The sequence below is a fragment of the Urocampus carinirostris genome, chromosome 1, assembly GCF_059441175.1.
Source record: "Urocampus carinirostris isolate Australia breed hairy pipefish chromosome 1, RoL_Ucar_1.0, whole genome shotgun sequence".
In the NCBI taxonomy this organism is placed as follows: Eukaryota; Metazoa; Chordata; class Actinopteri; order Syngnathiformes; family Syngnathidae; genus Urocampus; species Urocampus carinirostris.
In genome coordinates this window covers 39088730-39111073 of record NC_142349.1, presented here as the reverse complement: position 1 = coordinate 39111073, position 22344 = coordinate 39088730, and the positions used below count along the sequence as shown (strand labels likewise).

Genomic DNA, 22344 nt, shown 5'->3' with positions numbered 1-22344 from the left:
ATGATTGCTGGGATGGGCTCCAGCACCCCCGCGACCCTACTGAGGATAAGCGGTGCAGCTAATGAGATGAGATGAGAAGAGAGAAAAATAAAATTCTAAAAATTATAACAACGTAAGAAAAATAGTTTGTCAGCTTTAATTTTACTTGTGGTCATTATTTTTTTTATTTTCTTTTGCTGCGACTTCAAAGATTGGATATGATGAATTTACAATAAATTACCTGAAGTAAAGTGTATGAATTAAAGACATGTACCTGTTTAGTGTTTCCGTAGTGTTTAGCATGTTCGCCTAATATGTAAAAATTCCCCGGTTCGAGACCAGGTGAACACATATGTTGGCCTGGAGAGGGATGGGCGCCACCAGGCTGTACTTGCCCAAGACACACCACAGGAAATGATGCCCCTACGACCCTAGTGGTTAAGTGATCCACCCACCCATCCACCTGTGCCTTTAATATGTCACAATCTCAAGAGAACGTAATGTCATCACCAAAAAGTTTATTTTACTATCAAAAATACGAAAGCCACAAATGATGCAATGTATTGCACAACGTGATGCTCCAAATTTGAGAACAAAATACTTTTCCCTCAGTTATTTAGGATCTAGTACGCCACTGCACGTCACTGCCAAGATCCGGCTCGTCTCAGTAAAGCGGGATGATGTTTTAAAATGGAAAACTATGGCGACCAGACGATGAAGGTGCTGTATCTTACATCATTATTATTATCAATATTATAATTGTTGTCATGATTCATCATTATTATTATTGTTATTATTATTGTTGTTGTTGTTGTTGTTCATCATTTTCATCATTGTTGTCATTATGTTAATTAAAATCATTATTATCATTATTATAATATTATTATTATTAGTGTTAGTAATGTTATTATTATTATTTCATGGAGGGACTCCGAGCTGGAGTCTCATAGAAGTATTATTCATTCAGGAGAGGTTAACGGAAAACCGTTGCCAAGGGCGAAAAATATAAGAAGATGAGAAAAATACTGTGAAAAAGTAGCAATAAAAGTACTCAAAATGAGAAAATGTATCCATCAACGGGGAGAGACAAGTATCTTGAAATTCTTTATAATTGTCCTACATTGTATCGCCCTTATTCTAATCTTAAGTTTTGGCTCTGAAGTCCATTTAAAGAGCAGATAAAAATTGTTATCATCCAGGATCTGAATAACACCGAGAAAGGCCAAGAACAAAACATAAAATAAACTCTGTAACCAAGAAATGGTGAGGAATTAAATAAATATAGCTAATATACTTAAAGGTCGCTGAAGATTTTGCATCAGCAGCCACATTTATTGCTAGTTTGAATGATAAATGATCAACTAATCAGAACATTTAGTAAACTTCCTGGCGTGTGCCAGTTCATACCCTTTCTTAGTAATGCAAATAACAATATCCTTAATGCTAGTGCTGGTTAAAACTATAGCATGAAGGCCACAGTGCACCAGAGTGCTGCAAATGTTTTTGCGAGGTTCACCCAAAACATTTATCTCCTGATCACAAAGCTGTAGTACAAATTTCACACCGATCAGTAGGTTGTTTGTCAAAAAACGTGTCTGGTGGGACTGAGTACCAACGCGCACGTTACTTGCCCACTGGAGTCGCCGCTGTGCCACACACACGCCCAGAAAATATGGTTACATAAGGCTCAGTTGATAAACCTCACAGCTCATTCAGCCGCATGTGTACAATCTTGTGACATTAATGCGACCTTTGCAATATGATTAAACATACAATGGCACTGAGTTGGGACATGTGCCGGATGTTTCCATTCAATTCAAACCTAGGCTGAAATATATATATATATATATATGTGTGTGTGTGTGTGTGTGTGTAATAAATTGTTGGTTCTTCTGATTTGTCTATACATATACATTTATAAAATTCTTTTTAAATGGACAGTGTATACTGTTTGACCACTAGCTTTCACTGTATTGTGAGGTACAATTAAAAACAAGTGCTAAAAAAACTCAAAAAGAAATCCAATCTACAGAGACTCAATGTAGAAGTAGGTTTGGGTCTAAAATATTTAGCCCAACCTGACCCAGGCCCGATGATATTTAAGCCCGACCCAGCCTGAACCCCTCCAATTGACTAGATTTGAGGGACCGAGCTCAAAGCAAACCCGAATTTGCATATTTTATTTGTGGGAGCTGGGGAGAAGGAGGAAAGGTCATTTTGGTTGACTCCACCGCCAAGAGAAAGCAGGTTGGACTATGCGAGGGGGGGACAGAATCTATCATGTGGATCCTCCACAATGAGAACAAAACAAAGCACAATGACGGGGGGATATTTTTTTTTTAAAAATGGCAGCGATAGAGAAGTCCAAACCCAAACGTAATGATTGACATTTTAGGCCCACCCCTGAATTTCAGCTCTGGCTCGGTCTTAAGATCTTACCTCACACTCAAATTGACAGAAATGCACCATTTTTGTTTTTATCATTTACTATGTCTTTTTGAGGTTTTTGGGTAGCAGCAACATGGCGGACATATATGTCCGTTTTCTTTATGTGGGGCTCATCTCATCTCATTAGCTGTACCGCTTATCCTCACTAGGGCCGCGGGGTGCTGGAGCCCATCCCAGGTGTCTTCGACCAGTGGGCAGAGGACACACCCTGTACTGGTTGCCAGCCAATCGCAGGGCACACGGGGACAGACAACTCACTCGCTCAGTCACACCAGGGACAATTTGGACCGCCCAAATCACCTGAAATGCATGTCTTTGGAATGTGGGAGGAATCCCACGCAAGCACAGGGAGAACATACAAACTCCGCACAGTAAGGCCGGTAGCTGGATATGAACCCACGCAGGAGGTTCCCACGACCTCAGAACTGTCCCGCACACGCGCTAACCACTGCGACGCTCATGGGGCTCATATTATGTAAAATTAATGCAAGTTTCACAAGGCACGAGTGAGAAAAGAAATGTATGATTATTTAATAGTTCTTGCATTTTTTCTTAGGATTTAAATTTAAAAAAAAAACATTTGGTTAAAAAAGGCAACTTGATGTTATATATTATTGGCGATTTTGCTTGAGTATCTTTTTAAAAAAAAACTTTTTTCTAATTATTTTGTTCCTTAAAAATATTGCTTTCTTGTTTTTGGATGTTCCCACTAATAGTTAAACATAGTGAAATGAGTGTAATATATAGAAGGATTTATTTGCCAATAAAACAACATTTTTTAGGATATGCTTTTAAGTTTTATTGTATATTCTATTTATGTAATTATTTTGTTAATGTTAGTTTTTTCCAGCGTAGCGCCCGTTTTAAATTTGAGTCCAAAAATTGTGGAAAAAAAGAAAATGTATTTTTATGTTTTCTTATTTATCTTTGACTCTCTTTCTTTCTTTCTTTTCTTTCTTTCTTTCTTTTTCTAATGAACACGGTGGCCCAGGAGTAAACATGTGTTTACAAACTGTCAAGAAGCCAGAACTTTTGCTCATGTGTTCCTCCTTACTGAAACAATGTGAAACGCCCATATTAGCCATAAAAATGACTACTGTAGTTTTTCCCTATCAGTGAAAAGTCAAGGACTGGTTGACGCACATGTCCCAGCTTGACTACAGCACATTAGTCACTTTCCTTCTGGGAGTGACAACAATATTTGCTGAGTCTGTTTTGGGTTTACTGCTACGGCTCACGGCCCCGGGCGGTTTACTTGCGTCCACGCCCCTAACTGACTCCAATCTTCCTGACATTTTTCTCACATTTCCAGTATGTGCACAAAGTCTGGTTTTGATTTTATTTTTATTCCCCGTTCTTTCCTTTTTTGCACAGTTCACGCTCGAGGACAATGGCTGTCGAGCGCTTTTCCATCCTGTTCTCTGCAAACACTTTTTTGATAAAGCAAGGGGGAGGGCTGCCTCCCCCACTTGCCAGGCTTCATTTATTGCACATTCCTGCAGCGCTAAGTGAGGAGCCTTAGCTGTGTTAAGGAAAAAGGAGGGGCACTTAGAGGTCATTCATCTGTGCAGACTCTGGAGAGCTTCCACAGACCGGATACACTAGAAAAACAAGAAGAGACGGCAATTGTCTCATGTTAAATGCAAACAACACACGTACAGGCCGCATTTGAGTACATTATAATACATTTTAGGGTGACATTCATGTCATATTAAAACGGCTGGTTTGTCTTTTGGTGCTTGCGAGTTGTTATGAGAAAAAAAACTCCTGCCATAATCTCAAATCGGTCGAAACAATTTCCCAAGATTTATCTGGGAAACTGCGCCTTCTGCTGGAGAGTATGGAAATGAGTAAAGTCCGGAGGAGTTTTTCGAGCGCTCTGTGCGCCCGGGTCCTCCCCCCTGCTGTAGAGCCTGCTGGGGAGGCTCAGCCTTAGGGTGGGGCGTTCAAGGTGTGTCCGGATTATTGACACGCCGCCAGCAGCGAGACAGACAGCGAGCGCAAAAGGTGCCATGGAGGCGTAGGAGAAGCAGCAGGAATCCCCTTTTCTTCTTCCTGATCTCGGCTCTAAAAGCAACACCTGAACGCCTCAAAGTTTTCTTCCTTTTCGTGTGCTTTGAGCGGATTGCTTCCTGCTCCGGGCAAAGTGCATATTTGCGTTGAGGAAAGATGGCGAAGTCTGTCATTTTTTACGCGTTTCTGTCCCTGGTGAGTGTAATAAATGGGTTTGTTTTAATAAACAAAGTGGAACATTCGAGTCGAGTGTGATATTTGACACTGTGTTACTTTAGCTCCTGGTCGGAGTGGAGTCGTGCTTCATTCCGAGTTTCCTCTATGTCCCGGTTCCGCAAAATATACGAGCTGGATACGAGATAACGAGAGGTACTTGTGTTAAATTCTTGTCTTTTTGAAAAATAATTGTTTCAAATCTTGATTCGCTTTTAGTGAATGTGGCGAGCTGCGCGAGCGTCACTTGCAACGACCTTGCTTTCGCCGTGTGGCCCAACGGTTCGGTGACGGCCACGAAGGACGTGGAGGTGTCGTCCAAAGGAAGAACTTTCTCCCTTTGGGCTCAACACCGCGACGGGCCACAGATGCAAATGGAAGTTAACCTCATCGCCAGCGCCCAAATGAGCAGACAGGTACGAAAGCGCTTGTTCAAAAGTATTCTGACGCAAGAGAAAATGGATACGCTACAAAAACAAGTGGAAGTCATTGCTACAAGAACCTCACCTCTTAAGGCAGTGGTCGGGAACCACCGGTGTTCTGCCATATTTTCCTACCGGAGGCTGGTTTGACTATAACAGTAATATAACGTTTTCATTAATCGCTTATATTTTATAGAATATATATTTAATAGTCTCGCCCAGTAGCAAGGAATGTAGAAAACCGGCATCAACCTTGCCAAAATTTGCGAGTCACTAAAACATACCTGTCAACCTCCACGGCTCCATGCCCATACAAACTGTCGTAATTTTCCGTACAAAATACAATATAAACCTACACCATATTTTTTTTTCGGAATGATGCATGATGGGAAATCCCCAGGCGGCAGACGCATGCGCACAGTAGCAACAAACCGCTCGCTTCGTTTCCAACGAAAAAAACGACACCGAGATAGAGGCTACCGCAGCGAACAAGTTAAACTTAATTGATTTGCCGTTTCGTGATATTCGTTGTATACCGGATGGTACCCATAATTGACAAATTTGCGTTTTTCTGTACAGATTTTTATGTATGTTGTACTTGTCTTAAAATGCATAATACATGTACTTTGTACGGCAAAAATGTTCAGGTTGACAGGTATGCTAAAATGTCGCTTTTGTGTGACTTTCCTGCCTCTTAGACGATGCCGGTCCATATCGGGAATTGGTTAAATACTTTTTTATGAAAGCAAGTAATAAGAATAGTAGCTCACTTGACAAGATCCCATTAGCTTAATTCACAAACACATACCTGTCAACCTCCACGGCTCCATGCACGTACAAACTTTCGTATTTTCCCGTAAAGAATACAAAATAATCGTACACAATTTTATTTTCCCGGAATGATACATGATGGGAAATCCCCAGGCGGCAGACGCATGCGCATAGTATTATCAAATCGCTCGCTTCGTTTGCAACGAAAAAAACGATACCGAGATAGAGGCTTCTGCGGCAAACTCGTTTGACTTAATTGATTTGCCGCTTTGTGATAGTCGGTGTTTACCGGATGTTACCCATAATTGACAAATTTGCGTTTTTTTCGTACAGATTTTCTTGTACGTCGTACACGTCTTGGAATGCATAATAAACGTACTTTGTACGGCAAAAACGTATAGGTTGACAGGTATGCAAATAAGTTAAACTTTAGAAGCATTGACTTTCCTTGGCTTGCACACATCCTAACTACTTTGTTATTATTATTGAACCCATCAACACTAAAAATCAATTATTTCTGAATATTTGTTATTGAATATATATCATATAAAATACACGCAAATAATTAATAATGAAATGTATATAACGATTCAGCCTCCGGTTGTAAAATCCGCCCGAGTAGGAAAAATAGCAGAGTAGTGCGTTACCTTGGCTGCAGAACGCCAACGGAGGCATGTCACACACCTAACGCTTTTTTCAGAGGCGTGGTTTTCCGCTCTCCTTTGAGTTGTATTTTCAGATCACGTCACCATTCAAAATAGCCACTACCACATTTTTAGATAGCAATTAAGAATACAGTCTTTACTAAGCGTTGAAAGAAAAGGCGAATGAGGACTGATTCAAGCAAAATTTGAGCGCCCCGACTCCTGTCGTTCACCACCGATCAATAGCTGGTTCCCTCCAAGATGCCATTTTTCTGTTCTGATTGGGCAATATGCATCTTTGGGGCATTCTGTGTTGTCGAATTTACATTTAATGGGTATAGTTTAACATTGTTTTGTATATTATTATTTTTTGGTATATTTATAAATATTTTAATTATATTCCCTGTGTTTTCCGTGTATTTATATACAAATATAAAGTTGTTTTTTTTATCTCTTTTTCCTCTTGTTATTGTATCTTTTCATTTGTCTCCCGCCCATTTTTTTCTTTTTTTTCTTTAAAAACACTGTAAAAATACTACAAAAATATTGCTACAGTATTACCATGATGAAAAAATACTATTGCTTTAATATAACCGAAATAGTATAAAAATACTACAAAAATACAAGTAGATTAATACTACGAAAAGAATACATATATGCTACAAAAATTATACAATGGAAATACTATTAAAATACTACTGTGGAAATACTACAAAAGTACATTCATATTGTAAATACAATATCATAGAAATACAGTACAATACTACAAAAATCCGACTGCAGAAATACTACAGAAATACCACAAAAATACAACTAAAGTAATACTACAAAAATACTACAACAGAGTGGTGCTTGGAATAAAATGAAATACACAGTTTCTAGGTAGTAGCGTATTTTAGCGTTTTTCATTATAATTTAGCCTGTCTTGTCGTTTATTAATGGAAAGATGGTTTTAAAAATCCTATAATTTTTGGGGGTGCTTTGCTTGAATTTCGGGGTGCTCAAGTACCCCCTAAAACGGGTTGGTTACGCCCAGTCTTATATATATGTATACACACACTACACAATACAATGACATCTAAGGGTCAAATAATGCACTCTGTCCCTTAAAAGTACAAAAATACGTTTAAGTAGGCTACTTCTGGCGTAAAAAAATATAAACATAACAAACATGTTAACACTTACCATCCTGAAAGAAAACCAAAATATTTTTGCACTTTTTTTAAAAATTACTTTGTGTCTATATAGCACATAGTGACAAGAAGGTAAAATTGAAAAATAACAATACCTGTTTAAACATTAGCTAACAGGCAATAGTAAAAACTATTACACAACAGTTTTTCTAACTATTAACTAATCTAGTTGGTTCAAGCTCTGTGATGCCTGTTAATTTCTTCCTTTAATCAACTCATCAGGCAAGTTAAAAAAAAACCGTTGATGTTAAAATTTGCCTTGAAAATGGGATTTTATGTACCAGTGGATCTGTATCTGATATTGGCATCAATGTCAACTCAAGACTTGGGTATTTTTTTGTTTGAATAGTAATATGTAATTTTTGTGACGAATGAAATATTAATTGAGTATTTGAAAATATCTGTAGCCCACTGACGTGCTGAAACGGTACAAAAGACGCTGGAGCCCCCCACCCTTTAATATCCTGGAGAATGACGCTGGGCCGTACCCCCGAGACATTGAAAGGGTAATGTATTCAAACACAGACCACACAAAACATGGACATATTTTACCCCAATTAGTTCACCATACATAGGTAAACCAAAACAAACAGTACAATGCTGGGTTTCCAAACTGAGTTTCGGGGTCATTTTGGGAACAGTTTTAAAAATTATAATAAATGTTATGCAAACAAATAACAAGATTTATTAACATGTCCACTCCCGTCCCCCCAGCAAACACTATAGTATGTCATTTTTTTTTTTTTTCCCAAACCATTCCTACAGCTATCTTCAGGCAGTGGGCAGGGGGCACCCTGGATGAATAGCCAGCCAATCACAGGGCACACACATTCATACTTTGGGATAAATCACCCCCCAAAAAAGCCGTGCATGTTTTGTGTATATGTGAGAAAACTGAGGTTCCCGGAGAAATCCTAACCAGGCATTGGTGAAATTAGTCAACTGTGCACATGGGGGCGGATAGTTGAAATCAAACCCGGGATCTATGAACGATGAGACGGGCGAGCTAATCTGACAATCCACCCTGCCGCAACGACATTATTTTTGGTAGTTTTAACAGACCCAAAATCAATGCTTTTATTGTGAAACTTGCAGGGAGGAGCAATGTCTGCTTACGTCCCATTTATGGGTTTTGTTAAACCATGTGAATGTGCACCGTAATCTAAATATGAATTTATTGGAAATGTATTTGTACAATATAACTTGATAAAGATGAAATTGCCTTTCTTATGTAATACTTTTACGCCATAAAACGTCCTCATCTCTTACGGCCACTTGAGATAAATACGTTAACAGTAAGTGACTCACGAACTGCGCACGTGTATGTCTGCGTGCTTACAACTGTACAATGAGGAATAAAGAGATAAAAAGGGAAGCACCTTCATGTATTTGTTGTACACACACACACACACACAACGTAACCATGGGAATCACAACACACACACACAGATCTGTGACGGGATTTTTTTAGGATAATCTTACGCTTTTTTTACATTTTTATGGGTTAGGGTTCGTTTGATATGTTTGGAAAAAGCTTAATAATACAGCTTCAAAACATTGGAATTACAATTCTGACCCATTTGTTTTTGCTGCAAATACCTTCCAACTAAAACTCCTTAAGCAGTGTCACTGTTACAAAAAGGAATAATGTGTCACTCTAATTCTATATTTAGTTTACAATGCTTCACACAAAAACGTTTCTGGCCCAATGGATATGGTTTACTATAAATGCGTCATTTGAGCCTCTTTTTTGTTTGTTTTCTCATTTATAAACTATTGATCAGTTTTGTGGTACTCAAATTTGATTTTTATTACAGCTCGTGTCTGATACTGAAGCAATCCATCGGGTCTACTACACACTGACAGGGCCCGGTTTCGACAAGTACCCAGAAGGAGTGTTTAGGTTTAACAGCGACACTGGAATGTTGACTGTGCTCAAAGCGGTTGATCGAGAGGAGTTCCCGCAATTTGCTGTGAGTTGGATTTTTTTTGTAAATCAATTTTATATACTGAGTGTATCAATACATGGCATTTTATGAACACAAAACTAATTTCATTTAGACCTGAAAAGAACAATCAATCAAACCAAAAATGAGCTTGGATTCAAAGTATAATAGATAATGTTTTTATTTTTTCTATCTTAATTGTCCATCTTATAATTCATTGTTTATCTAATGGCAGTAGGTAATGATTTAAATTAAAATTGAAAAAAACAACATTGATGCAAAATCAGTTTTTTTTTCTATTGCAAAACAAAACAAAAAAAACTTGTACCATCTCAAATAATTTGACTAAAAAGTTTACTACATTAAGCCTTTTTAGTAGTAAATCAAGAACAAGAATACCTAAAATCAGCTTAAGATGGCAATTAATTCAAGAGTTTTTTAACTAAAATGATTGAATAATTAGGTTTTTATTTCTAAGAAATAAATGAATAAGTAATTTTGAATGATTTAAATACAACATAAATAGGAAAATAAAGACATTATCTGTTGTGTTTATAAATTATAAATTACTTAAGTTCAGATATAGGAACATAAGAAATAATACGTTTAATGAGGTTAATGTCAACGAGGCGATATGTTTTTATGTATTTGTTTAGTTAGTTAAAGTAGTGCTTGTCTCAAAAAATCTTTCCCTGAGTGTACATGAACAACAAATCTATCCATCTAGCTAATTTAGCCTTTCTATGCAACGAACTACTAAAGTGTGTCTTTGGTTATCACCTGTCATTTGCAGTTAATTGCCAGGGTTTTCGACAGAACAACGAGGCAGGAAACGGACGACCCTCTGGGTGTCTTTGTGAATGTTGACGACGTGAATGACAATGCGCCGCAGTTCCGCGGTCAAATGCAATTTTCTGTACTAGAAAAAAGCAAAGCGGGTGAGGATCCCTAAATACGCATTGAGGCTTGTTTTTTAGCACAACCTATGAAGAACAATTTCCTTTTTGCATGCTAGGGACGATAATGGGACAGGTCAACGCCACCGACAGAGATCAGCCAGGCACCGACCACGTGAAAATCCGCTATTCGCTTTTGAGCGAAATTGACAAATTTGCCATCAACCCAACGACTGGTGTCTTCACCACAGCAACTGCCACATTGGACAGAGAGGTGAAGACCAGGCGGAAGCCCTGAAATGCTATTAAACTCACTCTGATATTAATGTAGTTTCCCCGTATCAGGCTCAAGAGAAGTATAATGTGATTGTGCAAATCAAAGATATGAATGGCGCGGCCAACGGTCTGTTCACTACAGGAACAGCGACAATCACCTTGGGCGACATCAACGACAATCCGCCGACCTTCAAACAGAAATTGGTGATTGATTCATGAATTATATTATACTGCATGATAGCGGCTCTTCCTGACTATAACACTTTTTAAATAAATTTGAAATTCCAGGAGTTCACGATTAAAAAATATAACATTTTACAGACTATAGTACGCTATAGATGTGTGTGATGTCTTTTGAAATTAGATCCTTATTCATGAACAAAAACAGGTTGCCTTGGTAAATATTTATTTAGGTATTATTCACACCAAGCTTTCATGCAGATAATTGCTTTCTCTCATGGTTGGACAGAATAGTATAATTTAATTTAAAAGCCGCGTTATCCACATTTGTTTTTGTATTTAGCATGATGTGTTTATAAACATTTTTTGATTATGTCGTGCTACATTGTGCTTTGAAAAGCTCGCTTTATTGTCATCCAAAGCCAGAGTTATTTTCTTCTATGCCAAGCTTTTTTTCCTTCTACACAGAGAATTACTTTATGCTAATAGTAGCATCTCTTTCTTTTATGGGAGAAACTAACTTCTTTATGGAAAAAAACTAGCTTGGTCTACCTGGATTGTCTTTTTCTACGCCTAGAATTAGCTTCTTCTTTTATATCGACAACTAGCGTCGTCTTTTATGCAGAAACTTTGCTTATTCTTTAATGCAGACAACTTCTGTCTTCTTAATTCTAGTGTAATTTAATTCAACGCTGAAAACCCGCTTGTTTAACGCCTCAAACAGTCTTCTACACACAAAAAATATGTGACTTCTACGCGAGTGCATCATATATTTTTCGTCCTAATTATCTATTTTTGGCCTATTGTTACTTATAGTAAAATAAATATATACTTAATCACTATGTGAAGAAAAGTATGAAGCTAGTCCTATCAGTTAAAACTAAATTTTGCACACATTTGGATTTCCTAAACATTACCAAATAATTCCAGTATATAAACATTTAAATGATAAATGATAATGTTTTTATTAAAGGGACAGTGTGTAATATTTAGGGCCTTTTAATGGTACAAAAAAAATTGATTTGAATAATAGGTAAAAATACATGAACTATCATACCATTATTGTTTTTTTTAAATATTTGAAGGTGGAGACTTTTGTATTTCTTTTAAATAGCGTAATCCATTCCTAATAATCACCACCGTGTTTGTCTGGCATCTTGCTGCCATGCCTTGCCCCTTTGACACTGGTTAGACAATACAGTGCAATCAAGCGGTCAATTATTACACAATGTACCTTTTTAACAAAGCAATGTTTTCAACTTGCAGTATACAGCCAACGCAAATGAGAATGAAATCAACAAGCTTATTCTCAAACTTCCTGTTGAAGATAAGGATCTAAAAGGCACAGCCAACTGGAATTCAAAATTCATTATCACTAAAGGAAATGAAAACGGAAACTTCCGGATGGAAACAGACCCCAAAACAAACGAGGGGCTTCTGTATGTCTCAAAGGTGAGTTTATTTTGGAGTAAGGCCATGTAGGTTTAAGCGATCTAGAGTAAAGAGTTTGACTGTCTTTGCAGCCTTTAAATTTTGAAAAGGCACAAAAATTGAGGCTGGAAATCATGGCCCGCAATGAAGCCGACTTGACCGGCACCACGGCCCAGTGGGAGATGGTCCCTGTGGACTTAATAGTCGGCGATCTTGACGAAGGACCTGAATTCACCGCGCCGACCATTCGCTTCACAGTCAAAGAGAACACGCCGAACGGCACGTTGATAGGAACTTACCAAGCCATAGATCCGGAAACCAAGAGTAGCGACGGCATCAAGTAGGCTAGCCCTTTGCACTCACTTGATAGCACTTGCTGAAAAATGTGACACTGACAAGGGCTTGTTTTTTTTCATCCTTCAGATATTACAAAATCGCAGACCCCGCAGCCTGGATTAATGTGGATAGAAACAACGGCGAACTAAAGGTGGCAAACACCATCGACAGAGAGTCTCAATTCGTGAAGAAGGGACTTTACAACATCACCATGAGAGCCGTTGACGCAAGTACGTTGCTATCAGAAGAGATTTCATCCAATAGTCACAAAAGTTAACAGTAGTTATGAAATTCACAATGACATGTCTAAATAACAGCGGTGGAATTGCGACAATTGCTTTTTGTATATAGTTCAACATGCGAAATTGAGTCGAAACGCGTAAAAAGTGTTTGTTTTTTGTTTTAATGAAAAAAGATGGCTCCTCTTACTCATCTATGGGATCCGTATCGTCCGCAGTGGGCAAAAAATTCCTTAGTAAAACGTAATTTCACTAGAGGCTACTGGCAGATTGTTTATTATGGGTGTTGGCAACTCAAAATGTTGAGAGAGCCATATAATATCAACAAATACTAATAATAAACTGTTAGGAGTCACAAAAGGTTGAAAGATTTATATAAGCCTCATAAGGAAGGCAACACATAATAATATACATTCATTATCTGCACAGCTTATCCTCAGTCTGGTCGTGGGGGTGCTGGAGCCCTTCCCAGCTATTCTTGGGTTGCCAGCCAAACACAGGGCACACAGAGACAGACAACCATTCACTCGCTCATTCACACCTAAAGACAATTTGGACCGGCTAATAAACCTGACATGCATGTTTTTGGAATGTAGGAGGAAACAGGAGTGTTCGAAGGAAACCCACGCAGACACAGGGAGAACATGCAAACTCCACACGGTTTAGTAGATAGCAATGTCTTTCTACTACTTTGTTCTTGGTTTTCTCATAAAATAAGAACATTATACCTAAAACGTGGGAAAACATTTACTATAGCAGAGGGAAAATCTTTTTTTTTTATTCTATTTTCTTATTTTAGTAGACAAGTCTTCAAATTAAATCTCATAAAAAATATTAAAAAAATAACAAAATAGTTTCCCATTGGAAGAAGATAATTCTAATAAAAATACTGACTATTAGGTTTTACTTTATTGTTCAGGGTACTAAAATATCGTGTTTACTGTTACTGCCATTCGGTTCATTTTATTGGGCTGAGCTGAATGTCAAAAGGTACTTCCTTTATTTTAAGCCAAATATTATACTCAGCATTGCCTTGCAATTTTGGAAACTTAACATTATTGGAAATCCAAGATTATAGCTAAGGGAAGGGTTTATTTAGGGCCTCATAGTGGAAAAAAACATCATTCATTTTGAAAAACAATACTGCGATTGGCTGGCAACCAGTTCAGGGTGTCCCCTGCCCACTGCCCGGAGATGGCTGGGATGGGCTCCAGCCCCCCCGCGACCCTAATGAGGATAAGCGGTACGGCTGATGAGATGAGATGAGATGAATATTGATTCAAATAATATAAAAACAGATGAACTATCATATGAACATGCATTTTTAAAAATAATCATTTGAAAAATCTTTCAAGACTTTCAGTCTCCTTAGTTTTTTGCCTCCTTCGGCTTAATGGAACTCATGTTCAGTTCCACAACATAACACATCTAGTGGACACATAATACATACTGTCCCTTTAAAAGTGTCGCCGCAAGGGTCCATGTCGCACAACGCAAGAAAAAAATTCCCAGTCTCAAAATGTTAACTGCACGTGTCCTATAACCAGTACAACTTGTCTAACGGGGCATGTTGAAAGGTGAAAGTTTAGACTGACGAGTTAATTTCTTTCAACAGCTTTGATGATCTTCCCCAATTCACTAAATTTGGTTAAAATAACTTCACCTCTTAATTATCTCCTGTTTGCTGGCAAATAACCACCAGTAAGCCCATTATGGTTAGGGATCATCGTGTTAATTGAGTCTGGCCGAGGTTATAAGGAGTAACAAACTAGGCCATCTCCTCGGCAGCCTCTGTCTGAGCTGCACCCATACCGGATTCGTCTGACTTGATTTGCTGTGACTCGCTACAAATGTAGATTTGGGTCCAATTGTGAAAATTACAAAGGAAAGATAATAATTAGACGTTTAATATCATAGTATCCAAGGTCATCTTTTGGGATACCGCGGTACCCCTTATATGAGGACCCCTAAACACAAGTATTTTGATATGCAAGTTATAATTGGAACACAATTTGTGCTTGTTATATACAAAGGAAAATCCAAATCATGAGCAATCCCAGAGGCCACCACTAAAGATCGATTAAGACCGCTCGAGATCGCTCACCGCCGACATCAGCTCGTCTCAGTTTGCACATGCAAACTACAATTGGCAAAAGAAAAAATTGTACTGTCAAAATGTTTGTGTGTTCGTCTTTTTAAGTTACTGTAACTTTAATTTAAGTGTACAGTAAATGCTTACGTATCAATAGTCAACCTCAGCCAATTGCTCCCCTTATTAATGATTGTTCTTCAACATCTTTCTTAGTTCTTTCTCCACTTGCTGTAAATTTAGTGTTCCTTATAATACGTAGCTTTGTAGGATTTAGCAATCTACAATGGCATTGTTGTCTGCTACCGGTGACCCAAACGATCTGAATTTGAGCCCAAATGGGTATACGAGATGTTTTTTTTGTTTTATTTTAGTCTTTCCCCTTACAAAAATTGTCTTACGGTGTACACAACTTGAAATTGTCGAAAACATAAAATCATGGAAAACGCATGTTGACAGGCATGCGATTTCCGCCACTCCTCCAGCACCTATTCCCCCACTCACGCAGCACCACACCCACAACTCCGTTTTATTAATAGCTTATGATTAACTAGCATTCATTAAAATAATCGGATTTCTCTTCTTACTGTGATTTTGTCTGTTAAGTTAGCATTTAAATGTGTTTTCCAAAAAAAAAGTTGTAGTGCTCTTTAGGGTTAACTTTGATGCTTTTGGGAGGTCGGGAACAGGCTATTTAGTTTTTAATTATTTCAAATTGGGATAATGTGCTCGTTACACAAGCAATTTGAGCTACGAGCACAATCTTGGAACAAATTAAGCTTGTATAAAGAGGTACCACTGTATATTTCAGCTTCCAAGACTGGTACAGGAACGGTCATCATCCAGGTGGAAGACGTGAACGACAATGTACCCGTTATTGTGCCGCCTGGCGAGAGATTGGTTTGCGAAAAGGAAGGAGAACTTGGCTCTGTGCTGCTGGTGGCTGAAGACGCAGACGAGGCCCCGTTTAAAGGGCCGTTCACCTTTAGTCTACCGGATAACGAGGAGGGCAAATGGTCTGTGACCAGATTCAATGGTAGGTCGTTTGCTTTCTCGATCCGTTCATTCATACTTGTATCACACCTTAAATGGATTGCACACTTCTCTTGTAGAGACGGCAGCGACATTGCGCCAGGTCAAAGATCTTCCCTTGAAGGTGCACCATGTTCCTGTGGAAATCAAGGATCTGCAGGGCAATGGAAAAACCCAAACCGTCAACGTTAGGATTTGCCAATGCAGGAACGGCGCCTGTTTGACCAAGCCTTGGTCAGCCTCGCTCGGCCCCATGGGTTGGCTGGCCTTACTGCTGCCTCTGCTTCTCCTACTGCTACTACGTCAGTACTTCTTTCATTAATATACAGAATTTGTTCGAACAGTCAAGTACAAAATAGTATTTTTTTTACCAAGATCTTATGTTGTTTTGCTGTCCTTGTATGCAGTACATTTAGCATTTGCTTAGTTCCAAATCGTATAGATCAGGGGTCGCCAACATTTTTGAAGCTTAAAGCAACTTCTTTTTGTTACTGATTAGCACGAAGGACTACCATTTGGTATGCATTTCTCAAATAACGTGTTGTTACTATGTTTTTACCAGGTTGTAATCATTACAGGTTAAAATGGGCTCCGTAAACCACAAAAAATCATGCGAGTTAATATTAAATTTCTTTGAAAATGACAATGACACATGATACATTTTCTCAGCCCAGGGGCTGCCCAGGTGGTCTTAGAGGCATACCCGTTGCACTCAGCAGACACGATGGATTTAGGACCGTATAAGCCCAACCTTTGTAAAAGACAAGTTTTTACTTCCAAATGTTTGGTGGACATATTCATTAAAATTGATTAAGTAATTGTGGAGATTGTGTGGACTTGAAGCTGATCAATTACAGAATTTGAGGCAAAATACTAAATCATTCTCATTATCATGATGTTCCAATATTTATTCAAAACACATGGGTCAAGTCATTGCAATGGTAAAATATGAAGAAAAAAATATTTAATTTACACATTAATTATTTTGTTTAATTTTGCTTAGCAATAGATTGTTAACATACTTTCTTGGTTTTCTTTATCTTTTAATCACCAAGCCCATCTGTTCAATGTGGAAAATGAATTGTTGCCCCGAAGCACATGTAGGTTCATTATCACGAGCAAGATTCGATGGTAGCTTAAGTTACATCTTAATACAATACATAGCGAGGGCAAAAAGCAATTATTTGATTTCTCTAGGCTAACAAGCTCAGGGTTTCCACATAGAACAATTATACAAATGATCATAATCAAGGAAAATGGTAGGCTTTAAGGAGTTCTTCCATCTTGAGCATGATTAAGGAATGTGGGCCTGCAGCTCAGCACGATAGTTAACATGAAGCCATTTTGCTTTTGCAGTTTTGTTGCTCGCCTGCTTCTGTACGACAAAGCCAGACTTGCGTATCCTGGAGGACACGACTGACAGCGGTGGAATCCTGATCAAGTCCAACACGGAAGCCCCGGGGGAAGAAGTGGTGAGGATCAAGAATTCCTTCTTCAAGAATTCCTTTTCCGACTCGTGCTTTTGATTCACAGGATGCCAGCCTCATCAAGGTCCCCATTGCCGGTTCTGAAATTAAAGGCTCTGTGGGGAACCAAGAGTGGCAAACAAAGGGCTCCACCTTGGGACGCCAGGACACCACCTTGTACAAGACCGGCTTCGGCAACACTGAAACGGAGTTCTTCACCGGACATTACGACAACCAGTACGGAACTCAACAGATGAACTACGATGCCAACTTTCTCAGTACCTGGCAAACAAACGGACGCTATTTGCACCAGGTAACTACTACCTGCCTTTAGTCTGCTGTTTTTTCTTTATTTTTTTTAGTTAGGAACAAAAAAATGAGTCAGCTGGCATGCCTACAGGGCTACAGCGGTTTAAAGGGACAGTGTGTATTATTCGACCAGTTTACGTCTCATTTTTTTCTTAGCCCTTTGGAGTTTTTTGGTACATGCTGCAGGATAGCAGACAATGTTATTTACAATACATGCAAATTCCTCAAACTACAAGTGTTTTAAAAAAATACACGTTTATATGACATGTATGATTATGTTTTTATTAAAGGGACAGTGTGTAATATTTAGGGCCATGACATGTTCATGTATTTTTGCTCATTATTTAAGTCAATATTATTTTCTTTTTAATGAAGCTTCTTTTTACCATAAGGATGTGTCAAAATCAGACTGTCCCCTTGGAAACAACAATATGAATTGAAAAAACTTCACTTTATCATTTATGACAACCTTTTCAATGAATATCAAAACAACACAATTTACTTGAATCATGCAAATATTTAGCAAACTACGATATCAATTTGTCTATCATTTCGGACAATTATTCAGTGAATCCAGATAAAAACACCTCATGCATTCTAATACGGAGCATTATTTTAAATCTATTTAAAGAACACATTAATTACAATTACAGGTGGCTGTTTGGCTATTAGTGTCAGAAAATATGCAAAAAACGAATTTAAATCAATCAAATACAAAGCTATCCCAAAAATATTTGGTGATTCACCCCTTCAGTGCCATTGCCATCAATGCATGTCAAAGCTACAGTTTACAATAGCTGGAATGGTTGCAAATGATTAACATGAAAATCATTAATTGTCGATTGATCATTAAATCTAAATAGGGGTGCCCCATCTTTTCAGGTGCCGATCCCCTGAGGGTCCCACAAAATGTATATTAAAAAAATGATATAACAAGTAAGCATCTTCATTTACATGACGGGTATTTGTTGGCTTGATCTGTTGCAACAGTTCATAAGGTTTTTTGTCAATTTGCCTTTTACAGAAGCTTCAATATTTAGGCGGTGAGGAGGACGGGCGCTACGCGGATGACATCATCCACCAGTACGGCTTCGAGGGGGTGGGCTCTCCGGCCGGTTCGGTCGGCTGCTGCAGCGACGATGGCAACAACGACAACCTGGACTTCCTAAACACGCTTGGACCCAAGTTTAAAAATCTCGCTGGCGTCTGCAAAAAGACATGAACAAGGAAGCTCGGAACTATCAGTTTGGCCCTTTTGGGGGCACAGGATGCATCGCCTGAACACGACAAATGAAAGGGAAGACGGAGGACGTCTTTGTCATTTTTGCTGGAATTCTCTTTTTAATCTCTGCTGCCCTGCCTTTAGTCCCGAGCACTGACAACCTTGCCGACAAAGTCATTTGTACATTCCAGTTGCCTTGCGCTTTTGTTTTGCATTTTGGGTTTTGAGGTTCGCTACTAGCTAACGTTCAGTACCTGGCTTTGGGTTCTTTTTGGTAATCACTAAAGAAGGTGTTTAAGGGTTTTACTAATTCCACTTCTTGATGGTAAATGACAAACGTCTAAAGTGGGGTTGGTTATGTGTTTAAACGGTGCCCCAGTTGTTTTGTGTTTTTTAGAGTTTTGATATTTTTCTATGATGAAATAATATGTACTTTTGTGTATGAGACATTCAACTGCAGTTTTTAGGGTAGGGTTGGGCAAGAGAAGAATCAGATTGTTATTTGATTGGATCCTTGAGCAATTGTGGTGCACTAGTTTATAGTTTGGTATACTCTCAAAACAAGAGTGAAGACATGAATACATTATGAACTTGGAGAACACAAGAAGACTACAATAAACCTCCACCATACAAAAATCCAAATCTATTCTAAAGGTCTTCTTCTTAGCTTTTCCTTTTATTAAATCTCCCAGGTTACAAAAAGCAGATTCTCGATAAATGATGTGGAATGGAAGAACAGTAACATCATTGGCAGGTAGTGAAAATCATGTCAACAGTGTATAACAGTCAAAGTAACAAATTACAGTGAGGATTAATAGTGAAAATAACGTTGAACCCTGGCATCCTATGCTAGCTTCTTTGCAGTGTCTACTATTTAAAACAGAAACAAGCAGAATACATTTGTAAGATAGCGACTCGTTTTGTAACTAAGTGCAGATTTGTTGTCTTAGAATTTGATCAGTAGTCTACATTTTTCACACAGTTAATCCGATACACGATAGTCAATCACTGCCATTCTATTGAAATCAAAAATGAAAGATTGACATCTAAATCCGTCAATGGCATTCAACTTAACATGGTTCTTTGACGCTTGTAGCTGTCATTGGCAGAGAATGAGTTAAAAGGCCCATCCCTTTTTTTAATTAGGTTAGGACTACTACGTTTGTTCTTAACTATAAGAGATCTGCAAGCGCAAATTCCAACAGTGTTTGCCACTGCCGAAGGTGGCGCGGGCGTGGCCGCAGCAGCCGTCAGCGGTTATTTAAACATTCCACTGAGCATGTGAAAGTCTGCACCATGGCGTCAACTCTGCGTCTAACGTTTGACTGACAACGTCATATCAGGAGTCGGGCAGCTCGATGATGGCAAATCTGAAATATCCAGGGTTGCTTTATGGTCTATGAACATTCTCATCATATATCGTGAAGAATGTGCAAGGTTAACTTATAGAACAGGATGTCTTTTCACTGGAACAGCTGTATTGTGTGCAACTGTAAAACGATTAAAGCTTGTCTGGTACCTGTGTGTTTTTTCCCCCCCTCCTGGCTGGTGTGAATGACTTACTGGGTGTGGCAGCCTGGGCAATTTTAAGCATGCAGCGGGAACGAATGATAACTCAACTCGACACCTCCTCTTACAAAGTGCCCAACCTTGTTTGGATGGATCGGGTTGCAGTGCAAACCCTTTACAACAATTGAAAGCTGTTGAAGATTTTATTAGATGCTTGTGAAATTCAAATGAAATGCCAAGAGTATTCCACATATTCCTATCAGAGCTCTGGGTTAGGCAATGCAGATCAAAATATAAATTAGTACACAGAATAGAGATGGAATAAATATGTAAATGTTCTGCATTTATATAGCGCTTTTCAAGTCAATGAAGACCTCCCAAAGTGCTTTACAATGTGCTTCACACTTTTCCCTTTTATACACTAACCGAACTATCTGCTTATCGGGGGGGCATTAGGGATTCAGTGTCTTGCCCAAGGACACTTCAAGATATAACACGGAAGAGCCGGGAATCAAACCTGCGACTGTCATCTCCAGCTTGGTCGCCATGACAACCAGCTGGTCCCGCCCCTTGACACCGGCTGACACAGATTGTCCTAATTACGTTTGGAATTCTTAAGGGCTGGTTTGGGGACTGCCGGTTGCTGGTTCATTGCATTATTCTGTTCTGTTTTGCTCTGTTCTGTTTTGTTTGACTCAAGGAAGACCTGTCATGCCAGTTTGTCTGAGTTAGTAACTTTAAGCCTGTGAGTATTACCTAGTCTGAATTTCTGATTGCCTGTAAGTCTGTTTTTGTTTTGTTTTTGTCCCTGCGTGTTGGACAGCTTTTATTTTCTAAATAAAAGTAACTGATCTTTACGCAATTGAGTTCACACTCCCTGCCTCCCTGGTCCGGTTTCTTGACAGCGACCTCCTGATTCCAAGACGATAGCTCTACCTCCTGAGCAAATGCCACCCTTAATATGTGCATGAGGTGTATTTCTAACGCATATAAAACAGCTGCAATTATGACTAAAATAAAAAACCTGTGAACGGGGCATTTTTGCACAAAAACTACCATGTAGAATGGCACAAAACTACAAAAAAGCTCACTAATAATAACAAGTTCTTATGTTTTGCTGTGTAAAGCAAACAAGGGGAGCGTGCATAGAAACTAACATGGAGAAGGGCACTAAACTACACAAAAAAAACAAAGTAGAGTAACAAGATTTCATTGTGTTTTTTTAATCAAAAATTAAATTGAGAAAAAATAAATAAAATAATATTAATTGGTGCGATGCTTCATCCTGAATACCTATCAAACTGCACAAAAAACCTTAAATTGCATAAGTGGTATCAAAGGGACAGTGTGTTTTACTTATCTCCTAGTGGTAGAAAAACAACAAAAAATAAATAATAATGACTTAAATAGAAAGCAAAAATACACAAACTATTATTTGAATGAGCTTTGTTAAACTAAAAGGTCGAGAATTTTATATTCATTAAACATTACATGATGTTCACCTACAGAGCTGACATGATTGTCCCATCCTGCAGCTACCCCTAAAAAGCTTGTGAAAGGCTGAGCAAAAAAACAGAAGAAAATGGTACAGATTGGTCATTTTGAGTTCCTGTATTTTATATTCTTCCTTATGTTATGTAGAACTCGTTTTCGGCGACATTTAGTGGTCAAAGATTACACAGTGTCCCTTTAGGAAAAGTTTGCCATCAAGTGATAATGGTGACTTTGGA

At 38.5% G+C, this 22344-nt stretch overlaps 1 protein-coding gene across 2 annotated transcripts; it reads left to right on the top strand.

Moving 5' to 3' along the window:
• The first annotated feature begins 4280 nt into the window (after nt 1-4280).
• dsc2l (desmocollin 2 like) lies at nt 4281-20623 on the top strand. 2 transcript variants are annotated; one of them, XM_088338373.1, is made up of 16 exons: nt 4281-4635; nt 4719-4809; nt 4873-5069; nt 8091-8189; nt 9501-9656; nt 10423-10567; nt 10645-10799; nt 10871-11005; nt 12248-12433; nt 12505-12752; nt 12836-12978; nt 15888-16112; nt 16189-16410; nt 17465-17580; nt 17642-17887; nt 18766-18820. In XM_088338373.1, the coding sequence occupies exons 1-16, from the start codon at nt 4597-4599 to the stop codon at nt 18778-18780; spliced, it is 2418 nt and encodes an 805-aa protein (XP_088194499.1). In that variant the 5' UTR covers nt 4281-4596; the 3' UTR covers nt 18781-18820. The 2 variants fall into 2 exon arrangements, with proteins under 2 accessions (XP_088194499.1, XP_088194490.1); XM_088338364.1 differs by lacking the exon at nt 18766-18820 and adding an exon at nt 18908-20623 and having other exon boundaries at nt 4282-4635.
• The last annotated feature ends 1721 nt before the right edge of the window (nt 20624-22344 follow it).

Bases quoted from the DNA above. Each gene is read 5' to 3' on its own strand.
- dsc2l (XM_088338364.1), top strand. From the start codon at position 4,597: ATGGCGAAGTCTGTCATTTTTTACGCGTTTCTGTCCCTG. The intron at 4,810-4,872 runs GTACTTGTGTTA...ATTCGCTTTTAG, and splicing joins TGGATACGAGATAACGAGAG to TGAATGTGGCGAGCTGCGCG. The intron at 5,070-8,090 runs GTACGAAAGCGC...AAATATCTGTAG, and splicing joins GCGCCCAAATGAGCAGACAG to CCCACTGACGTGCTGAAACG.